At 35.9% G+C, this 23,176-nt stretch overlaps 3 protein-coding genes across 3 annotated transcripts in view; all 3 read right to left on the bottom strand.

The window, feature by feature from the left end:
• Window positions 1-23,176, bottom strand: part of LOC144444175 (elongation factor 1-alpha) — a 322,176-nt gene that overhangs the window by 196,725 nt on the left and 102,275 nt on the right. The window lies entirely within an intron of this gene.
• Window positions 6,594-11,028, bottom strand: LOC144445054 (alpha-tocopherol transfer protein-like). The gene is made up of 4 exons (XM_078134604.1): window positions 10,627-11,028; window positions 9,026-9,222; window positions 7,878-7,988; window positions 6,594-7,237 (listed from the first exon to the last, which is right to left on the bottom strand). The coding sequence occupies exons 1-4, from the start codon at window positions 11,000-11,002 to the stop codon at window positions 6,977-6,979; spliced, it is 945 nt and encodes a 314-aa protein (XP_077990730.1). The 5' UTR covers window positions 11,003-11,028; the 3' UTR covers window positions 6,594-6,976.
• On the bottom strand, window positions 15,626-20,005 carry LOC144445096 (alpha-tocopherol transfer protein-like). The gene is made up of 4 exons (XM_078134646.1): window positions 19,630-20,005; window positions 17,471-17,667; window positions 16,292-16,402; window positions 15,626-15,973 (listed from the first exon to the last, which is right to left on the bottom strand). Exons 1-4 carry the CDS (start codon window positions 20,003-20,005, stop codon window positions 15,722-15,724), a joined length of 936 nt encoding a protein of 311 aa, XP_077990772.1. The 3' UTR covers window positions 15,626-15,721.

The following is a 23,176-nucleotide window of genomic DNA, read 5'->3' as shown; positions in this document are numbered from 1 at the left end:
CAACGTTTCATCGCACTACTACATTCTTCATCCTCGTATCAAAATATTGACGTCCGACGGCTATGTAAATTACGTAACCGCGTGACGGATTATCCACAGGTCAGATTGTGCTGTGGTTTCCCTTAAGCCATAATTATCTATTGTAACCTTGCGATGTACACATGTAATGTCAAATTTAGTTTTAAAATGTAAGTAAACCTTGTCTGAACATGACATTTGTTCCGACATTGTAATTATATACGTTTTTGGATTTTGTCAGGTTGGAGCTTGAGCTCAATGGAAGTACGCTACGGGCTGCTACATTATACAGAAATCTACTTCTATTTCATTATTTTGTTTTCGTGTGCTATCCAGAAATACTTTCATAAAGACATTTATAGTTTATTGAAATTCTGCAGTTTTGTACTTTTTTTAGTTGCAGTAATAGCAATGTATCAGGGAATTCGGTTGATCATCCTAACTGCACCAGGGATACACAATCTGACCTCATAGTGCGGGGGCATATATGGCAGATTTTGGGGTTTCGTGTGAAATTCAGGTTAATTTTTGCCAACATATATCACTGTGTTCCCCACATCTGAGCAATTGAAAAAAAAAAAATATATTTTTTCAATATTAAGGGTAATTTTTGCAGCAATTTCATAAATGATGTAAAATCGTGGTTTTTCTGTATATTGATGGCAAATTAAAATATGTGAACTGTACGATTGCTTTATATCTGTATAAATGTACTTATGGGCATCCTGTTGACTATAAACTTGTAGACTGTTGTATAATTTTGCATTTTATTCACAATATTATAAATTCTAGCTTCTTTATTTTGCATATTATTTGCATATTATGTATGATGCTTCCGGTTTATTTGATTTCCTGTATTGTTTTATGTTGCTGATTGCTATTCTTTCAAAATGTATGCCAACCATGAATTAGTTCAGTTACTATGAATACTCTGGTTGGTTTAGGGAGACTTCAGTATTTACAAGGGGCAGAGGAAATCACACATGGTCTGTTAAGAAAAAACATGGCCCTCCCGCCATTCTCCATTCGTAAAAAGTGACCCTCCCCTTTGTCCCATTGTGTAAAACGTGACCCTCCCCATGACAACTAAATATACTGAACGTTAATCAATATTCCCATTATATGTATACATACATATTAAATGATTTTGACTCTGTATTAGAAAGCAATATTTGGATATACTACCATTGCAGGACGGAAAAAAATCTACTTCTTATCACTATCAAAGTGACAAATATTGGTATAAATAACTCATTAAAATTACAAGCTATACGGTATTATCAAACTTTATGACACATGCACTTTGTTATCATTAATGTATGTACTAAATTACATTGAATTTAAAGCGTGCGTTCTTAAGATATAGGCTCATTACTACAAAACTATTAATTATGTAAATAACTCATTAATATTGCAAAGGATAACAATAGGGTTGGATAGGTAACTGGATAAACATTCTGCTAATGAACACCTATACATAGCATGGATCAGTGTGTGGATAAACATTTTTTTAAAAACTGTACAGTTGTGCTACAATAATGCCATTGGTGCTATTTTTATTTATAGATTTGGAAAATACAAATTTAAGTTACACACATGTCATTAAATTTATACAATGTTTCATTTTCTAAAGTTCCATACATACCGGTTTTCAAACAGTCATAGAATTGCATAAAAGGTCACTTGGTAGAAGTTCTTTTGCAGAAACTAATATAGTACAATACCTGGTGTCACTATTGAATGACCTGGATTTTGACTTTACAGATGTGTAAATAATTTATACACAACTTTAGTTGTAGTACAACTCCACAGTGTATGTATTAACTTATAAAGCGTTTATCCGAATACTTAACCATCCTAGTTGTTATCTTTGAATTGTAGACCTACACCCTTATTTGGTTGTTGTTGTGGACACGGTCTTGTTTCTAGGCATCTCTGTGTTAATAGTTGAATGTTTATCCACTTTCCTATATATATATATATATATATATATATATATATATATATATATATATATATATATATATATATATATATATATATATAAATCTGTTAAACCTACAGCAATAAATCTGTTAAACCTACAGCTAAACACAGTTGTTGGAAGTTTCTTTTCATCAAACACGTTCCATGTTACGTAAACATGGATGACAAACAATTACCATGAATAAAAGGTAAAGCAAAACATGTTTACACACTGTACATAATTTTTGTTCATTAATAATGTACGTTACATATCTTCTCATTACAATTGTATTCAAAAATTAATGAAACTATCTCCTTACCATCAAACCACTCAAAAGTGGCTTCAACCATTGGCATGTAGGACAGTGAATCTGTCGTACATTTTTTCCGCACTGGGACATAATTGCAACAGGCTATACACAAAGTTTAGTGATCCTGCTTAAAATGTCATGCTGAACAACATATCAAAAGTGTAGCTAAATCTAAATGGTGAAACATGAGGTTTTGTGTATCACCATAACCAGATATTAAATATTAACATTCATGAAACATTAATTCAAAAACCGATATAACATGTCTATGGGTATGAAGTTGAGAAAAATACTTTAGAGCCACCCTTTGTTCATAAAGTGGGTTGAATATAAACATACTTGAAGTGTGCATTTTTAAGTACATTACTTATGATACACTGAACATATACGTGTACATTTTACATGATAAATCTAATCTAATATATTCAATATTTTATTAATATTTCAGAAACGTTGGGTATGGCTTTGCATTGTTCACTGGTTACATTGGTGGTGCAACCGTACCATATATTGTATTGTTGGCCAATATATCTCATATTTTACCATATCTTATTATGAGTGGTTTGCTTATAATATCGGGATGCCTAGGTCTTCTTCTGCCAGAAACGTTACATGTACCCTTACCTGAAACTTTGGACGACGCACAGGGTACTTATTTGTGAGTATCACTAACATAAATATACAGCTATGTGTATATGTATGTATGTGTGTCTGTCTATGCATGCATGAGAAGTTCTTAATTATATGCCACCCTGAATTCTGCACACTGACTGGAAGAAACGAATTAGTATCTCACTGCTGACACTATTATGTAATTATAAATAACACAACCACTGAAAACAATAGCCTAGTTGCATCGTTCAAGTGACATTAGAATACAGTTTACCGATCTTGATGATTCTCCATTCGATTGTTAGAGTCCTTCAATGTCCAGATGTATTTGCTGAGTTCTGTACAGTTTCTGAGTTTGGCATTTCTGAATGAGCTTGTGTATGAAATTATATTTTATGAAATTCGGAATGACTTATTATGATGCATATTGCTATGCATGCGTGTTTTGACAGTGCCCAAGGGGACACTTTTTGAAGTTAGTGCGTAAAATAGACGTGTCTGCTCATTAAGTATGCTCAATGCGGTTTTTTCCTACTATCGACTGATAGAAGTGACTGTTATTATTTTGTTAGTTACCCGTAACTTTCTTATCTGTGTGGACGATACAAGAAAGCTTTTTACTTCAATCTATTAGTTACTATCATATTACCATACCAGAATACGAGGTTAAAGGTCAACATATTATCAATGATAGATTTAAACAGTTGAGAAGGACGCTTTGTCTTACACGTAAAAAGATCTGAGTTTCATCAGGAAATAATTGAATTTCTCTGTTGAGCCTTTTTTGTTACACGATCAGTATGTTTATCAGTTTTTTCATCAATAGAAGACCATAAAGTCATTAATATAAACAGGTGAATTCGAAAATACATCACTTTTGAGTTACATAGCCAGCAACTAGTTCTGTTGCGCTAATAGTGATAAGTTATTTTAGATCGATTTATTGTAAGTTCAATCTTACAAAAAATAAAGAACTACTGAATATTTATCTTTAAGTAAACCCACAAGAACCATATCATCAACAAATAAATAAATAAATAAATAAATAAATAAATAAAAAGGCTAGAAATAGCAATAGAATTGCAATTCGGTTGATACCATATAACACATCTCAAATAGCCAAATAACCTATAAATATTCTTTCTTGTAGGTCCACCTGGATGACGTCTAAAGACAAAATTAAAGATCCACATGGAGAACATCGTTTACTACTTGACAATAAGGCTAATCGTTCAAACTAGTTACCTATTCACCAAGGATTATATACCACAGTATTCAGGCATCCACATTGCGATGAAACAAGTTTAAGTGACTTGCATATGGACCTCATAGTGTTTGCCATTTATGACTGGTTTGGATAAAATTGAGTTATGGATGTTATAGATATGCCACCACATGGACAGACACTCAAGTGACAACTGACATTATTTTGTAATATTTGTAATAAGCCAACATTTGTAATAAAATGGCGATAATTTTATTTATAATGAATTTCATTTTAAAATGTGTAATAAACCTATCGAAATTTGTGTATATAAAAAATTAGGAGATTCCTCTCGGCTTTTAGAGAAATGGGTTACTCATCGTAAACTTAGAAGAGAGATAAAACGTAGTCATAGCAGGTTTCCTAGAATAAATTTACATCAATTATGTTATTCTTAGGCCCCCAGGCTCTTCGAGTGTTCAATCAATTATCAATCAATATGTCAACTAATCGATCACCCAATCACACTCAAATAATGAATCTACAAACCTACCTTATATCTACAGTGTTATAAATTGTTTATTTTCAAAACATTATGTTCAAGAAATGTTCTGGAGTTTCAATCAGCTGGATAGCCTGACTGCTTGCAAGACCCCAAATAATGACAAATGTCCAAAAGAACTGAACAAATCATTACATCGAACTTTGAAGTACTATTTGTCAAGTGTTATTGATCATATCCTAACACTGACCTTTCAACTTTGACCTGCTAGCATTGTCAGTTTTGTGGTTTTGTAAGACGGGTCATGCTCAATTTGACCCTGCCGAACAACGCAGGTTTTCCCCGGGTACTCCGGTTTCCTCCTGCTTCTTCAACACTAGGGCACTAGGGCGCTGCTCTTGTACTGTGGCGATCATTCAACAAATTTTCAAATTTATGTGGACGACTAAAGTTATATATAAAAAAAATTCAAGAACTCTATGGCTTCCGATAATGTGTATGGTTGAAATTCCTTATTTTCAAAACTTTGCTTACCGTTGGAGAAGACACCCCTCCCACACCCTCGCTACTAGTTATCATGGGGATTCTGTTTCTGCCTAGAATTAAGATTGAAAGAGCAAACTCTGCTGGCTAAGTATTTCCAAGTACAGGTTACAGCTCAATGTGAGACCTTTTTCGCAAAGCCCACACCTATTTGTAAAGAAATCTCTCCGTAATAATGTTATTATTGACGCTGAAGTTGATTTCCACTGTTAATTTACAGTGTGTAACGTAGTGTACCATACTGTACATCTCTGAAGTGAAGCGGGGGGGGGGGGGGCTACTGTATAATTACACATTAAAATATGTACAGCCGGGAAGGGCGGGGGGGCTACGAAAATTCTTGGGTCCATTTCGGGTGGCCGTAAATTCTGACCCCAGCCTTAGACAAAACAACAATATGAAAAAATAAGTCTAGAGATTGAACAAACTGTACAAATCATTTAATTCGCTTATAAAACACGTTTATTGAACACAAATATGGTGTTAAATATCATATTAATTAGTATCCTATAAAGTCACTAAAGTGTCACTATTAGCGGCTTCGGGACAAGAACAATTAAACTCAATGAAATTTGATATAAACTTTACTTGGTACAAACGGCACATGTAAGTTTATAGGCATCAACGGCATACAACCACCAGTAACACATCGACATTCAACATGATATAAGTGATATATATATATATATATATATATATATATATATATATATATATATATATATATATATATATATATATATATATATATATATATATATATACGTACGTACAGACAGACAGACAAACACATACATACATACATACATACATACATACATACATACATACATACATACATACATACATACATACACACACACACACACATACATACATACATACATACATACATACATACATACATACATACATACATACATACATACATACATACATATACTAGTACTGCCACACATACAGAGAGAATAGGGTGACATAACAGGAAAGTAGCAGGCAGGCATGGATTTGCAACATATAATATCACTTTTAAAACTTTATTCCGAAGATATTTCCAAGACGATCACATTTATACAATGGGTGCAAATGTCAGTAATATCAAAGTTGTATCATTGTGTTCCAATTACGAATATGACATAAATATGAATATGAAAATGTGCCATATTAATTTGCTTCATCATACCTGTATCATATTCAAATCATGGCATTACGCCCTCTACGTTGTAAAACGTCATAAATGATGGGTGGGTCAGTTGGTTAGAAATTTAATTTAAAAAAGTATGCGTACATGTCGGTGACGCTTTCAATTCATTATTATAGTTTTAACAGTCTGGATGTCTGGAAATGACAATTATAGTAAAAAACAAACCATGAAGCATTTCTGTCAGCAATGAACTAGAATTTTCGCCCAGAGATACGTCATTGTGACGTCGCCATTTTATCACCAGTCAGTAGCGTTGCAATATGTTTTCTAATTCTGCTTATTATTTATTTCTAATCACACAAACAAATTGTACATCTTAAAAAACAACATTCTGTCTATCAACAACCGCCTTGAAGTCGTCAGTCATCTGTACATATATTATCGATAACCTAAAATGGATGGCCTTGGAATGCTATGTTGAATTATAATATTTCATTTTTTATTAACACTAAATAATGACTTCCCGGATGTAACAGTGCCCTCAACGACGGTATCACCTGAAATCTCAACGTCAACGGCCATGTTGGAATAGGTGTTATGTAGAGTTGTCATCCTTACGTGTTCTTATAGAAACACAGTAGACTCAACGACTGCGAATAACAGTCTAGTAACGATGTTTAAGTGTCCAACTTTTTGAACGATCCCACTAACCCCAGAGTTGGGTCTTCCCCCTGTGTTTGACCGCCAAGGGTATCCCTAGCTTTTGGAAACCCGTACTGGTTCAGTCTTTCAAATTCTGCATCACATTGTAGTAATTTATTAAACCAATCCATATAGTTGTATTCCTTGTCCGTAAGTTTACCTCCAAAATCGGTGGGTAATATGTTGGAAGACACGTGGTCATGTAGAGTACCATAATCTTTACCATGAAAGTGGATCTATTGATACAAACACGCATTTTAAAAAAAAGTTGTGGAGCTGATACATACTGCAATGCTACTTTCATTTGTTTGACGGTTTCAAAAATTTGTAACCACTTCATAAATCTGTGTGATAACGTTTTACACTTGTTGGCATATAAATACAAATATGCTTCTAACTGCTCATAACTTAAAAAGGTGTAAGTTGTGAAATTGTAGTATGTATTTTCAGCAATAAAAAACAAATACTCTTACTTTGGAAGGATAATGGTTACTCCCACAGGACATGGACTATAACAGAAATGTGTATGTGTCTGCGTCGAAAACGTCTTTTACAGGCTTATCATTTTGTTGTAATAGTGTAACTTCAGTGAAAGAAAGTCCAGTAGCACTCTTATTTTAAACAATTTGATGTAATTTGATGTTATCACATCCAGGCAGTCTAAGAATATATTCTAAATCTTCAAATCGTTGCCCTAGTAAATATTCAAACATTTTAAATGATCCCAGCTTTATGATATATCACCAGCCATTTGTACAAATTTACATATAGCTCATTTGCATATTTCAGATAATTAACATAATCCATATCCATTTGTATTCACGTAAAATTAATTGTGTAAACACACATCAAAATGATCATGTGACACATACTCACCCTTTTATAGATTTTATCAGGTATCATTGGCCGAATTATATTGAAAATAGTTTCGAATATATCAGGCTGACGAATGTAATGTATTGCTTTCATACGAAGTGGCATAGCATTCTAAGAATAAATAAAATAAAATAAAATAAAATGAAGACGTGGAGGATAGGATTCATTTCTGACTTAAAGTGACCATATCGATGAGGTTTTGGTATTTATTTTGGATTTTTAATTTGTAAAACAATTCTATCATGGCTTCCTACTTGAAAAATCAACGTGGAGAACGACATTAACACAGTTTGTGTTTGTAACTCAATACATTGCAAAAAACTAAAAGATGTGTAAAATCTTTGTTATTGTACGTACAATAACAAAGATTTTACACATTTATATTATCTTTTGCAATTTATGGAGTTTCAACCAAGGACTCGGTCTATGAAGTTTCACATCCGATTATTCAAATGAATACCCCAATCCTCATGTATATGGCTACTTAAATTAGCCGTGTTTGTACACTGATAGGCTCAATGCCTTCAGACATCATAGCAACAATGTCAGTCTAAACTTACATGAAAGGATATTAATTCTACACAGCAACCTTTAGACGGACCACATAAACTGACAGAAGACCATTATCGAAATAGCAATAGGGAAGGATACGTAATATGAAGAGCGTAAAATGAGTAAGAAGTGTTTCAATTTGAAAACTGGACCACTGTCAGACATACGATAGAAAGCCTAGTCTAGTTAGATGATATCCCGCAATATCATTCTTTTTTCAGCCAAGGAAAATACTCGTGACCTAAGGGGTCTTGTCACTACGACTCGTTAGACGAGTAGTGACAAGAGTATTGAGGAATCATATAATTATACCACGTCATGTGAAAGAAAGCATAATTCATGAAAAAGTCGGGAAAAACAATGCAGATTTGGAAGTGTTGGTTCATACTCAGAGTATCACAGAACCAGTGACGTAGACACCGCTTGTCGTGACGTAGAGCGACCAGGGTGTAAGATCCACAGTTTCTGTTCACAAACAATAGTTTGGCTTGTGCACGCTACAGTTGACTGTTGAATCTCGTATATTGTGGTCAGAGATGGTGGAAAGATGGTTAAAGCTAAATCTATGGTCGTATTATTATACCAGTGACACTTACCATAAAGATGTCATTTTTCATTTTCGATGTAGTAGGACCACCCAGTTTAGTGAACATTTTCATGGTCATCCCCTCGTAATCACCAACCACTACTAAACCGTTCACCTGGGTTTCTTCATCCTCAAGGATTTTATCCGTAACTATCAGAAACGCTGCCATCATATCATTGACGCTGTACTGGTCGAGATCAAATTTTCCTGTAGTGAGAACAACACAAAGTTATTGAAAAATGAGAAGGGGAGGAGAGGGGCTTATTCTTTCAAAGTCGTGCGTTAATGAGTCACCTTCACATTTGCCAGAAAAAGTGTGCATTTTACAACTGTTCGTTATCTTCTCTCTGGACCACTACTTTTACCATACTTAGTCTGGTTAACGTGCACGTGTTGTGCAGTTAGCCAGCATTCACAAAGTGCAGAATCGTGGTGGTGGTGGTGGTGGTGGTGGTGGTGGTGGTGGGGGTGGGGGTGGGGGTGGGGGTGGTACGGTGGTGGTGCCGGTTTTATTGTGTTCCAAGGCCACCGACCAAAATGCAGGTGTTATAGAACAAAGTCAAAGGAAGTTACAGATGTACATTGAGTAATTACTGCAGTAAATAAATTACTCTGAACTTAGAGAATTAATTAGATTACATGTAAATGATCATGAAATTGAAAGAGACAGATACGATAATATGTAAATGTTGTGATACGTCACTTATCACACATTTCCTATATGATAAAGGCAGAATGTAACTTTATTTTAATGTGAAATGATATAAACGATTTTAACACACTTCCAGAGGAATATAAATTATGACTCAGAAAACGATTTCCTTATCACTAGGCCACTATAGTAAGCAAAGACACAGCTATTCAACACGTCAACTCCCCCTCAAAGTGTAGTTGCTGAGGGTCTATACAAACAACAGTATTTCTGAAATGATTGTTTGTTCTTTGTTTCATCTTATTTCAACTTTTAGATAGCCCCGGTATATATTACGTGTACAGAATAGATAAAGAAGCAACAAAATCAGACTTTCGACATGTTTTGCCTTGTCTTGCAACCTGTATACACAAATATATAACGGTTTTACTAAAATGCAGCCTTAGTTGTTTGGAGACTCCAGCTAGCTGAAATGTACAGGTTAGGTTGGGAAAACACTCCCTTGTTAAAAACTTTTGCCTGAGAGCTTGGTAGATTTAAACAGCGCAACACACAAAAAACCGTATTCGTTATCAAAAATAGTTTAAATACAAACGTTACGCCGTCCCAGACTTGACTAAAATATTGTTGTTGTTTTTTAAAAAATAGTCCTTCATATCTGAGGCTGATGTTTTGTGTGAGAAAATGCACAAAATTAGATTTTTAAAAACACCAACACTGCTGATATATGCGTTATTTCGTATCCCGTGTCAAACTGTTATGCTTGCGTTCATCAGTCATAAATACTTGAAGGGTTTACAACCGTTGTTGATCACAACGAAATGGGATTGTCATCTATGTCACGTGACAGAGGGTTGTCAGTGCGTACACACACGTACCATTTTAATACCAAACAAAAAATACAACCAGTGAAACAGAAAGCACAGCATGTACGTATTGATTAAACGTAGTCACTTTACCTAGGCTGCCGACCATGACGAGACGACCCTCGCTGTCCCGTCCAGGGCATATTCGCTGCATTCCCAGTTCATAAATATGCTTGTAAGCCGATGGTCTATATTTGGTGAACAGCTGTGGATATTTTCGTCGACAATCATAATAGTGTAGCAGCATTTTATACGCTCTGTCGACATCGAATTTCTTATTCCGCAGAAATCGTAATAAAAATGCATCATCAGGTGGTAGTTTAACTTCCGGTTTCTCCTTTCTAAACTTCTCTCTCAACTCGTCTATTTTCTGATTTCTGGTTTCTGGATCTTCGTTCAATTCACGCATAGCCTTCTCCAGGGTCTCTGGACTGAGAGTGCACACGTACGGACGTCTGTTTTCCGCCATACTTCCAATACAAGGTTACGACATATGTAGACCTGTTTTGTCGTCGATCAAAGCCTACGAGCATGCGCAGAAAGGCGACCGACATATTTATTTGTTTTATTTATATAGTACATGTAATATATCACAGGGGATTATTACATGTAAGGGACCGGTCAGTTTCTTCGGCCTGGGGGACCGGTGGATCGGGAGGGGGGGGGGGGTCACCCTGTTTTTGAAATTGGCAGTAGGGGGGTCATGCTGTTTTCAAAATTGTGGATGGGGGGGGGGGTCATTGTGTTTTGGATTGTGATAGAAGTAAAAAAATCCTTTTTCTACAATGGCATATAGCAAGTTGTCTGAAATGTGGTACATGTAAATATTTGTTTTTCTCCCTGTTTCTTACATGAATTCTTACTTATTAGTTCAAGCATAACTATAAATATACATATACATGTATTACCTAGCTACCACACTAGTTACAGAACATGTCATGTAAATGCTTGACTGTTTCACAATCAGTGCTTCACTTATATTGCACTTTGGGGCAAAAGTGAACTTGAAGATTTCGTAATTTCGTAATTTGGTAATCTTCATAGATAGTTTATAAAAGAAGTTAATCTAAAATGTTCCCTACTCCTCACTATGAACTTGTCAGAAGGGATTAATACACTTTCTATTTGGACACTACATGTTATTGACACTACAAATCACCACATCTCATCAGATTCCAGTTTCAATTATACACTAGGTATGACCACCTAAAGTTCTCTAACATGCCAGTGACTTTATTTACTATACATGCAATATTAATGCCACTAACCAATGTTACGGGGCCATTTTTATGTGACATGGGAAACTCATTTAAAACTTACATTTACGTTAGCTATTCGAAGCTTGGAAATATTACCTCAAAGGCTATGAATAACCTAAACATTGCCTTAATAGAAGCAAAAAACTGCAGATCTGCCAGGGGAAACGCCCAAGGACTCCTTCACCCCCAGAGGTCACTCAAGCATTCAACAACAACCTTTTTACAGTCATAATGGTATCAAACTTTTCTTATTTTTTTCACCCAATTCTAATTTGAGATGATAGTTTTTTAAAGATGTGAAATGTTTGCCAAGGTAGTCTAAAATTGCCTTAAATCTCCCCTACCAAATGAATGATACTACCAATAGATGTGCTGACCTTTACTACATGTAAATAATGATGCCAGAATAGTTTCTGATACTTGATGGTGCTGTCTAGTAAAGCATGGATTAAGTTATTGCTTGAAAGGGTCTGTCTGAATAGCCTAAAAATTGGCTTTAAGAGTAAAAATCCTCCAGGGCTTCTAGAGGGAGACCCCTTTGGATCCCCCACATGAGGGGGACATATCCCAGTTTCAAGCTCTTCCCCTCTAACTGTCAAAATGCTATCAAAGTATATTTCAAAAATATTTCGACAATGTCGAAATCCAAAATTTGATGAACTAATAAGCAACTAATAGATATACTGCGGATATTTGAACGGTCTTTCCATTTGCAATAGTATGAAATACGACCTTCTGCGGAAATTTGAGAAAAAACGAATTCTGTGTTCGTTTTTTTTCCAAATGTAAATGTAAAAACTCACACCGGGACGGCAAACAAAGAATTTAAGTCATTGCGAATAATTTTCGTATTTGAGAAGAAACGAGAGCTATCGTCAGAAACAGCAGCTAGAATGCCAAAAAGGGAAACCTCGTAAATAGATGGTTAGTTTGAGAAAGTTCGTCAGGCTTGAATAAATGAAACGAGTATAACGTGGAGGATCTCTCTTGCTCTGAGCACAGGAACTCGAAAGTCGAAAGTGTGTAAGCCATGATGATGGAAACATACTCACAGAAGCAAAATAACTTTATATTTATAAAAACTGTTGTTTAATTGTTATCGAATAATCATCCATTCTATTTCCTTGTCAAATTTTCTCGTTTTTTTCATTGTCAGGTGACACAAATCGTATCCTGGCTAAAGCTTGTTCTGAAATTTTCTAAATCACATATATTGCATGTCTTTAAAACTGTCATTGTCTCCTTCTGTTATAGTACATAGATTATATTATGTTGTATCCTACGGAATGAATTTTCATTTATTACTAAAAATGAATAAAGACAACGAAGAGTGCTACGTTTCCAATTTTTTGAAAGTTCCAACGAGACCCAGAGAAGGATCCACCCCCTGAGCTTCCCCTCCAAGAGTGTCACGAGATTTTGGAAACCCATACTGGTTAAGTCTCTCGAATTCTGCATCTCTCTGCATCAGCTCCTTATACCACTCCTTCCAGTTCAAATCAGCATCCGTAAGTCTACCACCGAAGTCAGTTGGTAGCATGGAGGAAGGGACGTGATCATGCAAGGTGCCATATTCTTTTCCATGAAAGTGAATCTGTTAAAAGGAAGTACATATTCTGTATGATGAAGAAACTTTTTTTAAGGCAATTCAAATTTACGTACTCTGTAGTCTGTGAAAAATTACGTGGGACCACACTATCAGGCAGGATAATACAGAAGACTAGCTATGCCTGAACGACACGACGTATCAAATCTTAATTCTATAGACTTGGGACACACAGTATTTCGTAGACAGGCTCAAAATATAAAAACGCTGTGACTTGAGTGTCTTTCCCCTACCTGTACCTGAAAAGGTTATACACAGGGACTCGAAAAAGACCTTATTTGTTTACATATATTTATTGAAAGCATCTCTTTCCACTGGTTACAAGGGGTTCTGTAAGGGTCGTCGCTCATTAATAATTAATAAGATAGGTATAGTAAAGATTGCCAATTAAAAGCCAACAAAAGAACAGTTACAATTGATGTAGAAAAAAGACACTAGCTTTTCAAATGATTACTTTAATACTTGTAGGGAAAATATATTATTAAATTTCAAAAAAATGGAAAAATTTGTAAACAAATAAGGCATTTTGCGAGTTCCCGTGTACAGTGTGTCGTGTGTATTGATACAAGTTTGTAGTTGCAGTATTCGTATGATATTTTCTTGAGGATAACAACTAGACTCTCTCACAGTCCTTGGAGCTTCGCATAAATAGCTAAAACTTGGGTTGTTTTGTATGTACCGATATCTACCGCATAATTGTACTTGTATACTACTATCCCATTTGAAAAAAATTGAAATATTGCATTTACAAAAAGTTTTCAATACACCATAAAATACAAAAAAAAACGGCAACACATCGAAGAATTAAAAAATGAAGACAATGTGTTGAAAATAAAGATTCTGCATGGTCCATCGTAATGATTGGTCTGTAAGGTAAGGCCGTGATGGGGCGCCCCCACACATCGGTCAACCCTCCCACGGGGTGAGAGGAGGCCGATGAGGGCAGAACGGCACGACGTAGTATCTCACAGTCTATAGTAATAGCTAATTTCTAGTTTCAACTATCTTCTGGCAGGGTGAGATACTGGTCTAAAATCAAGCCATTTTGTACTAAAATAACTGATAATATAAAGTAAAACTCTCTTGTGTGAAAACATCACTGGTATCATTAACAAATTAAAAAACTTACTCTTTTATACAGTTTATCTGAGATGAAGGGGCGGGTCATGCTGAAAATGGTTTCGAAAATGTCCGGCTGGCGAATATAGTGCATACCTTTAATTCGAGTTGGCATTGCATTCTGGGAAAGATAAGTAGAATCGTGATATATATTAAACATTAATTTTGGAATATTTTTGTGGATATAATATTGCAAACAGAACTTTCTTCATTCCCCATGCAAACTAAGTTAAACACGTTCGACTAAAAATGTGGAATTTATACCCTGATATTTCTACGTCAAATGCGAGACGAATCTACGTCTTTGGTACGGCAGTTTTCAAAATAGGACCGGGGGTCAAAACGTTCAATTTTTTTCCACATTTCCGAAGTTTGAATATATTTTTCCTAACATTTTTCTTCATTCAATCGCAAAAATTCTCGTAACCTAAGGGGTTTGTTACTACTCATCTCGTATTGACAAGGCCACGCAGGTCACTTGTACATTCTTTGGTTGCATGAATCATTATTACTGATAAGATACTCGTTTACGATTAATGTGTGAACATGGAATGTCCTGTATCAAGTATGGGCTATATGACGGTGTCAAGGACGTGTATATATAAAATGGGTAATTGTAAACTCACTAGATTACTTCCAGCTCAAAGTGGAATCTCCCTTGAAGAGTGGGTCTGCTTTATTTCCTCGTAGCTGAGAACATAGATTTTGTTAGGTTGAATGATCTGACATATCAAACTGATCGAATGTTCAATTTACTGTCTTTTTCCTCTTTTGAATGTCATATTATTTAAATAGTTAGGCAAAAGAACCAAACAAAAAACGGGAAATCGACCGAAAAAAACAACATGTTACAGTAACAGAATACGGAATATGAAAAAAAAATGATTTATTGCTCTTAATATCCCCAAATTAAGTCATATAATGATAGAGAAATAAACTCATAAATTAAAACACAAATTTATAAACTAATGTTCATAGAAATGGTTATTCAATTGTTATCGATAAAATTAACCTGTTTACTTCCATGTCATATTGCAAAATTGTGTAGTTTTACCATTCTCATATTTTTTGCATGTATATAATTATCTGCAAGTAATACAATTTCTAACTGTAAATGTCTCGTTCCGATAAAGGTGGGTGACATATATCGCTGCCAGGGGGAGGATTTGTCGTTTTGAATAATCATTAAAAGCTACGAAGAGTGCTATGTTTCCAATTTTTTGAAAGTTCCAACGAGACCCAGTGAAGGATCCGCCCCCTGTGCTTGCCCTCCAAGGGAGTCACTAGCGTTCGGGAAGCCATACTGGTTCAGTATTTCGAATTCATCATCTCTCTGCATTAGTTCGTTGAACCACTCCTTCCAGTCGAATTCAAGGCTACCGCCGTATTCAGGTGGTAATAAGGAGGAGGGGACGTGATCGTGTAAGGTGCCATACTCTTTGCCATGGAAATGGATCTGTTCAAGAAAGAGAACACTCTTTGTAAAGTGGTAGGCAATATAAGTTGACATTTTACTCAAATAATAAACTTGTTTATAAGGTACAATGATTTTTGCTGAGCCTGACCATAAAATGTAATAGTGTTTGTCCGATTTTTGTTGCACCAGACGACATTTTCTTTCAATGACAGATTGAGATCCAAGTACAGCACAGTGACAGATTGAGACCCAAGTACGGGGATTTCAGAATCAAACTTTTTCACCAAAAGATGGAGGTAATGGTTCACGATCTGAGTAATTAAAACGACTGAATGTGGAAGACCACAAAAAACTTACCCTTTTATACAGCTTATCAGGGATGAAAGGGCGAATCATGCCGAAAATAGTTTTGAGAATGTCTGGCTGCCGAATATAGTGCATACCTTTAAATCGGATTGGCAGTGCATTCTGGGAAAATAGAGAAAACAGAGTCATGAGAAGACAATAAGGTCAAATAAAAAGATAGTGTGTTTCTGATAACCCGACCGACCATAGTTTAAGCCAACGACCCTAGACAACTTTTACATGCAAAAACTTCTATTTCTTTGTACATTTTCTTGCCAAAATATATTTAGTTACTTTTTTTTTTACAGGGAAGCGATGTCAGTTCAGCCTATAACACTACAGTCTACATATTGCGTTTGTCTACTTCTTAATCACATATTAATTATCGTCATTTAGTTCTCTTAAACCTCATCAATTTACCAAAGTATTGTGACCAATGAGTATTCTTGTCTTTGGATGAAAGTATTTAGAGAAAATAAAATGTAATGTAAAATAAAACCTCGCCCTATCTACTCTATTTTATGAAGTTATGTTTGAATATCAAAAACAGACATTTTTTTTGCCTAATGATTGGAGAATATATTGTTCTTAGTTACAAAAATCAACAGGATAGTGAAATATAATAATTACTTTGCAACGGTAAATCAGAAATATGTATGCAACGATCTGTCTACTATGGACCTTGATGAAGGTCCGTAGTAGATGGATCGAAACATCACATTCGTTTCTAACTTACCGTTCCAAAGTAACTCGATTTTACCGTCCTGTAATGACTAAGTAATCAATATACATTCTTGCAAGCCACAACACATATTGCTACTGACGCAAGGAAATCCTCTGGCGAGCTCGTTTTGAACGGTGCCGTAAAGAGGCCAATACTTTGCGACGATGGTAAGCCTGCTGATGCAACGAAAGCCTCTGGCGAGTACGTTTCAGAGCACGTTTGGTGCCGTAAAAAAGGCTTGTGGTTACGACGATGTACATGTATCGTTTATCTGGGACGGATTTTTGAACAAGGTTTGGGGCCGGAACTGGTTAGCTAAGGACTATAGTATTACTGAAACATGTTAGTTTAAAATTAGAGAGATTGAGAAACGTCGACTCTTTCAAAAAAAAAAACACGTGTGAATCACTTGGAATGGTGATATTAAATGATATTCGTAATTATTACGATTACTGAGTAACACTGACCACAAAGAGATCCGTGTCCATTTTTGATGTAGCAGGACCACCAGATTTAGTAAACATTTTCATAGTCAGTCCCTCGTAGTCTCCAACTATGACCAGGCCATTTACTTGAGTTTCCTCATCTTGTAGTACTTTCTCCATTATCATTAATGAGGCTGAAAATACATCTGTGATACTGTGGCGATCAGGATCATAGTTGCCTGTGATACAAAACAGAACATAATTTATTCAAAATACATAATAGTAAGAACGCAATAGTACACAACAGTTACATGCTATAAACAACACACAAACACGCACGCACGCACGCACGCCAACTCGTCTGTCCGTAATAAACCTCTGCTCGTAATTTTGGTATGGTCCGGGCCCTGTCTCTCGGATTCCATCTCCAGACTAAACTTGTGGTTTGTGACTTGACTTGGCTTGCTATGTTAGACAGTAGGGTCTCTCTTCTAATGTTTATGGTTTTAGCGAGTCTCGGTTACCCAGACTCTCGCCGCTGTAGGCTTTGCCTATGAGACCTACCCAAACGAGAAGAGCCCCAGCGGCGACAGTCTGGGTAACCGAGACTAGGCTTTTAGCATGGTCACAACACGAACTTTCACTGTATACCACAAAATAACCCAGGATTCGCAAGGGGTATAGACACTGTTAAGTAAAATTTGTGTTGCAGTTTCTCAAACAGAGAATTATTTATCTTTTATAGCTTGAAGGCTTAGATGGTATAATGATCTGCCAGAACTCTCTTGCAGTTATCCAAACTTTATCGTGATACTTGTAATATTTTTATTCATAACATTTAATTCTTTTGCAATCTCTCAAATAGTTTCACCCTGAAAATATGTATGTTCAAACTTTATTTTTCTATATATGATATTGCAGCTAGCTGGTATGATATTACTAGTATTTTGCCAAATACCGTTGCCGTGTATATATCGGAACAATAACCGGAACGGTATTTTTTTTGAATATCGTAAATACCTATAATGACGTCATTATGTTGTAGTGTGATCATCCTAGACTAGAATATTACCATCCTGGAATGGAATATTAGCTCACAAGTGACTGTGGTCTTAACCCATTACATACACCACAACTCGATTACATACCGTCACATTGTCAAATTGATTCACACTAATGATAATGAGTAGTACTACACGACAGGTATCATCGACAGCGACGAAGCCCACAGATTTCATGTAAACCTGTCAAGCGAACTCCACTAATATTTTTTCTAATAGGAAATACATATAACCCCCCCCCCCCGACGCTTTGAAGGGCATTAGCATATACTGTCAGTCATTTGTGAGCTCATATTACATTCCACGATGATCATAAGGCGTAAAAAAAATTGTGTGGTTCCGATTACATTCAACTTGATTTTAAAATAGGTGGGGTAGGTAGATTTTTTATTTTATTTTACTATATTTTTTTCCATGTGTAAGTGTCCAATTCAGGTTTTCCATTGTTTTCCAAATGGTCTCTGTGTTGTTTATTTCTTCCTATCAGATGCACAGTCACTACAGATTGGAAGAATAGTTTCATATTGTCTTTTTAAGTCGATGTCAGTTTCCGCACCCACCCACTGTTTCACGATTTTTGCGATTTTATTACTATTTTTCTCGAATACGTAAAAATAAAGTTTAGTGTCAGCGTGAAAAACTAGGTGGGGTCGGGTAAACCGGAACCAAACAACTTTTTTGTTTGGCCTAATACAAAATAATGACGTTGTTAGGTTTTATGAATATTTCAAAAATACTCTCACTCATACAACAATAGTTTTTGAATATTCATAAATACCTAATGACGTAATTATTTTGCATTAGTATCATGGTCCTGGAATAGAATATGAGCTCTCAACTGACTGGTATTGTTTGATGCTACAGGCTTGATAGGTAAAGGGTATAATTACAACAACAACAACAAAACTCCGCTACGTTGACAATCACACTATTAATCGCATTTGATGACGTATTTTTGTACTTAAATTACGTTGTGCAATACTCGGACTTGGACCTTATTGAAGATAATCGCTATCCACAATACAATAGGAAAACCACGTACGTGTATGTAGTGTGCCACAGCTGTCTTTTCACAGCGAGGCCGTGAACTATGCCATACACATACCTATTCGACGCGACATGAACAAGTATAATACTCACCTAAATGGGCGAGCATGATAAGACGTCCCTCGCTGTCCCTTTCAGGGCATATTTTCTGCATACCAAGATCAAAAATGTGTTTGTAAGCCGAGGGATAAAATTTGGTGTATAGTTGTGGATATTTTCGTCGACAATCATAATAGTGTAGCAGCATTTTATACGCTTTATCGACATCGAATTTCTTATTTCTCAAATACCGTAGTAAAAATGCATCCTCAGGTGGTAGTTTAACTTCCGGTTTCTCCTTTCTAAACTTCTCTCTCAACTCGTCTATTTTCTGATTTCTGGTTTCTGGATCTTCGTTCAATTCACGCATAGCCTTCTCCAGGGTCTCTGGACTGAGAGTGCACACGTACGGACGTCTGCTTTCCGCCATTTTGGAGATAATTGTGTAACGGCAGTGTCTATTTTTAAGGGTGCTTAGCTGCATAGGTATTAAGGTTAATAGTCTTTTTGTTACACGGCACGGGCATGAAAAGAAGTTTGTTGACCTCCGTTAGTACGCAACTGCACGTAAATAGGTAGACCATTTGATTTCCGGGGGCAGGAGAATTTAACGTATAAAAAGTGTCGCAGGCCAAACAATGGGGAAAGAAATGCAACGTCGTAAGACACAGGCCTCTAGCTCTTTACAGCACCGTCCGAAACGTACCAGCCAAGAGTTACAGTAAACTGTATTATTTCGGAAAAAATGTGAACCAAATCAAGACAGAAAAAATGCTTCCAAGTTCCAACGTATGAGCTAAACAACTGCCTAAGCTAGAACCAAAGCATACGCGTCTCTAACATGGTAGAGTACTGGTGAAATAGAAGATCGATAGTAACAAGAGGCTAAAATTCCCATAAAATAATGCAATTTTGAAGTGCAGGGGTTTCACCATACACACTGTATTAGATGCGCCGTGTCGTGAAAGACATTTGATACACTAATCCTGGAATAAACAGAAAGTAATAATGACGACACAAAGACCTAAACTTGGCAAAGTAATTATAGATAGAAAGGTAGATGATTTTTAGCAAATATATATGTTCCCAATATTTTTCTTAATACGAGTGACCTAAGGGGCCTTTGTAGCTACGAGTCGACAACCCTTAGGTCACGAGTATTTTCCGGCTGAATGAGGAAAATAATTGGAGAATACTGACATACCAGTGCCAGTAATATCAATAAAAATCCGCAGGGAAAGTAATGGCAATTTTGAACGTTTTGACTCATATTTCGAACACAGCAGAACCGATGACGCAGACACGCGTTGTCGTGACGTAGAACAACCTGGAGTATATTCCATATTTTTTGTCTCTTGTATGTGAATCAAACGGGTTCTTGGATGTTCGCTGAGGTTAACGACGATGATATATGGCGTCGTCCACGATGACGTCACACGCGTCAATATAACAGGGATAACCCGTGAGATATGAGTGTCCAGTAGTTAGGAGTGGGTGGAGACCCTTGTGTTGGATACGTCACAAATAAAGACGTTTATATTGCCAGTATTCAAAACCTGTAAAGAATATAATATGTACAGGTGTGTGATGATCTATACTAACATGGATGGCTACACGATGTGGTTTTGTCGGTTGGGGTGTCTGCTTTTAAGTTTGGGGATTATTTCATACATTTCATTATTGGACATCAAACTTCATAATTACAATTTTGGTTGGAATTTACCTAAGTTAGTTGCTTCTGCTGGCCGCTTCTCAGAAGTACTAAACTGAGCCCTATAACAGTTGCCCTTAGAGAGTCCCTACAGCTGTGAATATCTGCAGATTTTTTGTAGTATTCAAATGGAGATTATGATGTCAAAATCATATGTACGGCAGAGAGAGACTTATAGACAGATTGTCAACAAATTATTTTGTTATTGGCATTAGATATGATTCTACGATTTATTTACTTTGAATGGTTTCCTCTCCTGAGGGTTTTTGTGTCATTGGTAAATTTTGATCACTGAGGCTGATTTGTAAAGAGCTGGAAGGCCGGGTGGTCAAATGGTTTGCGATGACCAAAATGAATTTTTACCGGCCCTGCCCCGACCAGGTAAAATGATATGAACGCTCCCTATCTACCACACCCAGCGAACGGGGACACACAGACACCTAAACTCAGACTCGCAGAACCAACAATGGAATTCGTATTCGTTGCTTTATTAACATTTTGTCCATTCGTTTCGATTGCCGGCTTGAACATTACTGGATTCTATCACTGGTGTAAATATGATGATGCCGCGAGTGATATGCTTGATTATAAGTATGGAGATATTAGCGTTGATGAACTAAGGATGAAATGGCACGTCTGTGTCAATTGTTTCACTCCAGTTGATGATAACGTCAAACCCACCAAAGGTAACATTAAAATGGCGATAATTTATTTTTGTCGCTTTAGCACGAAACAATATATAATTGCTGCTTGCGACGCTCCCAAGGCTGTAGAGTGTCTATTACATACGTATACGTTGTTTGAGCATACATCACAAAAAGTTTTTCGTTGTGTGAATAAGTGTCATGACGACCGACAAGTATTTTCGTGAAATTCACCAGACCTTGAAAACGCGTCGTCTCACGCATGCGTGTTGACATTACTACTGATAATACTACTGTATTTGACTATTTGTCACATACCCAGGTCACATATGTTGTGAACTAATGGTAAAATACCACTGGTAAATACAAAAAGCGGCCATTAATCGATCAAAAGCGGTAATTACACACTATCTTCAGAATAATTTTGATACCGGAGTCTGTTATATATATATATATGACATTTACAATGAAGTAGTGCTGTCTGTATGAAAACGATTCTGAACAGGAAATCACAGTAAAACGAACCATGAAAACTGCTATCTGTCAGTTACACAGGGTGACAAGTTGTGTAGACTATTTCAAACAACATACATAACAAGAAACAATGCAACTGTTCTTAAAATATGTTTTACAGCAATTGAGCAGTTTGTGTTCTCTTTAAATGTTGATAATAGGGGAATAAACATTCAAGTATAACATTACCTGAATAAACAATACTATTTATAAAGGTAGTCAAAATATTAAAAACTTTACGAAATTGTATCCAGTTTGTATCTGATTACCGTGATACTCTACAATGTTGACATGCACAAGGCAATCATCCAAGAAATGTTCCCAAATACAGAAAAAATATAAACTGGAAAAAAAATATTTATCAATACATGTTCATTGGTTTGTCTTTGTACAAATAGAAATACAAGTAGTACTTGGTGAAAAGGTTCAGTTTGACTGTATGGTGAAATTATGTTATTCCTCGTGTGGACGAAGACTTCGATGGATGAAGGACAAATCAAAGGTATTTTACTATTAATAGATTGTATTTCATCCATAGCAGAATTTAGTAATTCGAATGTACATTTCAACTGCAGAATAGTGTGTTCCATATTGCACCAGATTTAACAATATTTACTGATGTTTTTTGTTGATATAGAGAAATGGTCAGTAGAATTTACTTTTGGAAAGTGAGAACAAACTCAGGAAAAAACTATGAATTTGTTTTAATCGAAGTAGTTGCTTCTGTTGAACA

Source organism: Glandiceps talaboti, chromosome 13 (genome assembly GCF_964340395.1).
Source record: "Glandiceps talaboti chromosome 13, keGlaTala1.1, whole genome shotgun sequence".
Taxonomy (NCBI): domain Eukaryota; kingdom Metazoa; phylum Hemichordata; class Enteropneusta; family Spengelidae; genus Glandiceps; species Glandiceps talaboti.
Note: the sequence above shows the minus strand (reverse complement) of the source record. Positions and strands in the feature narration are given on the sequence as shown.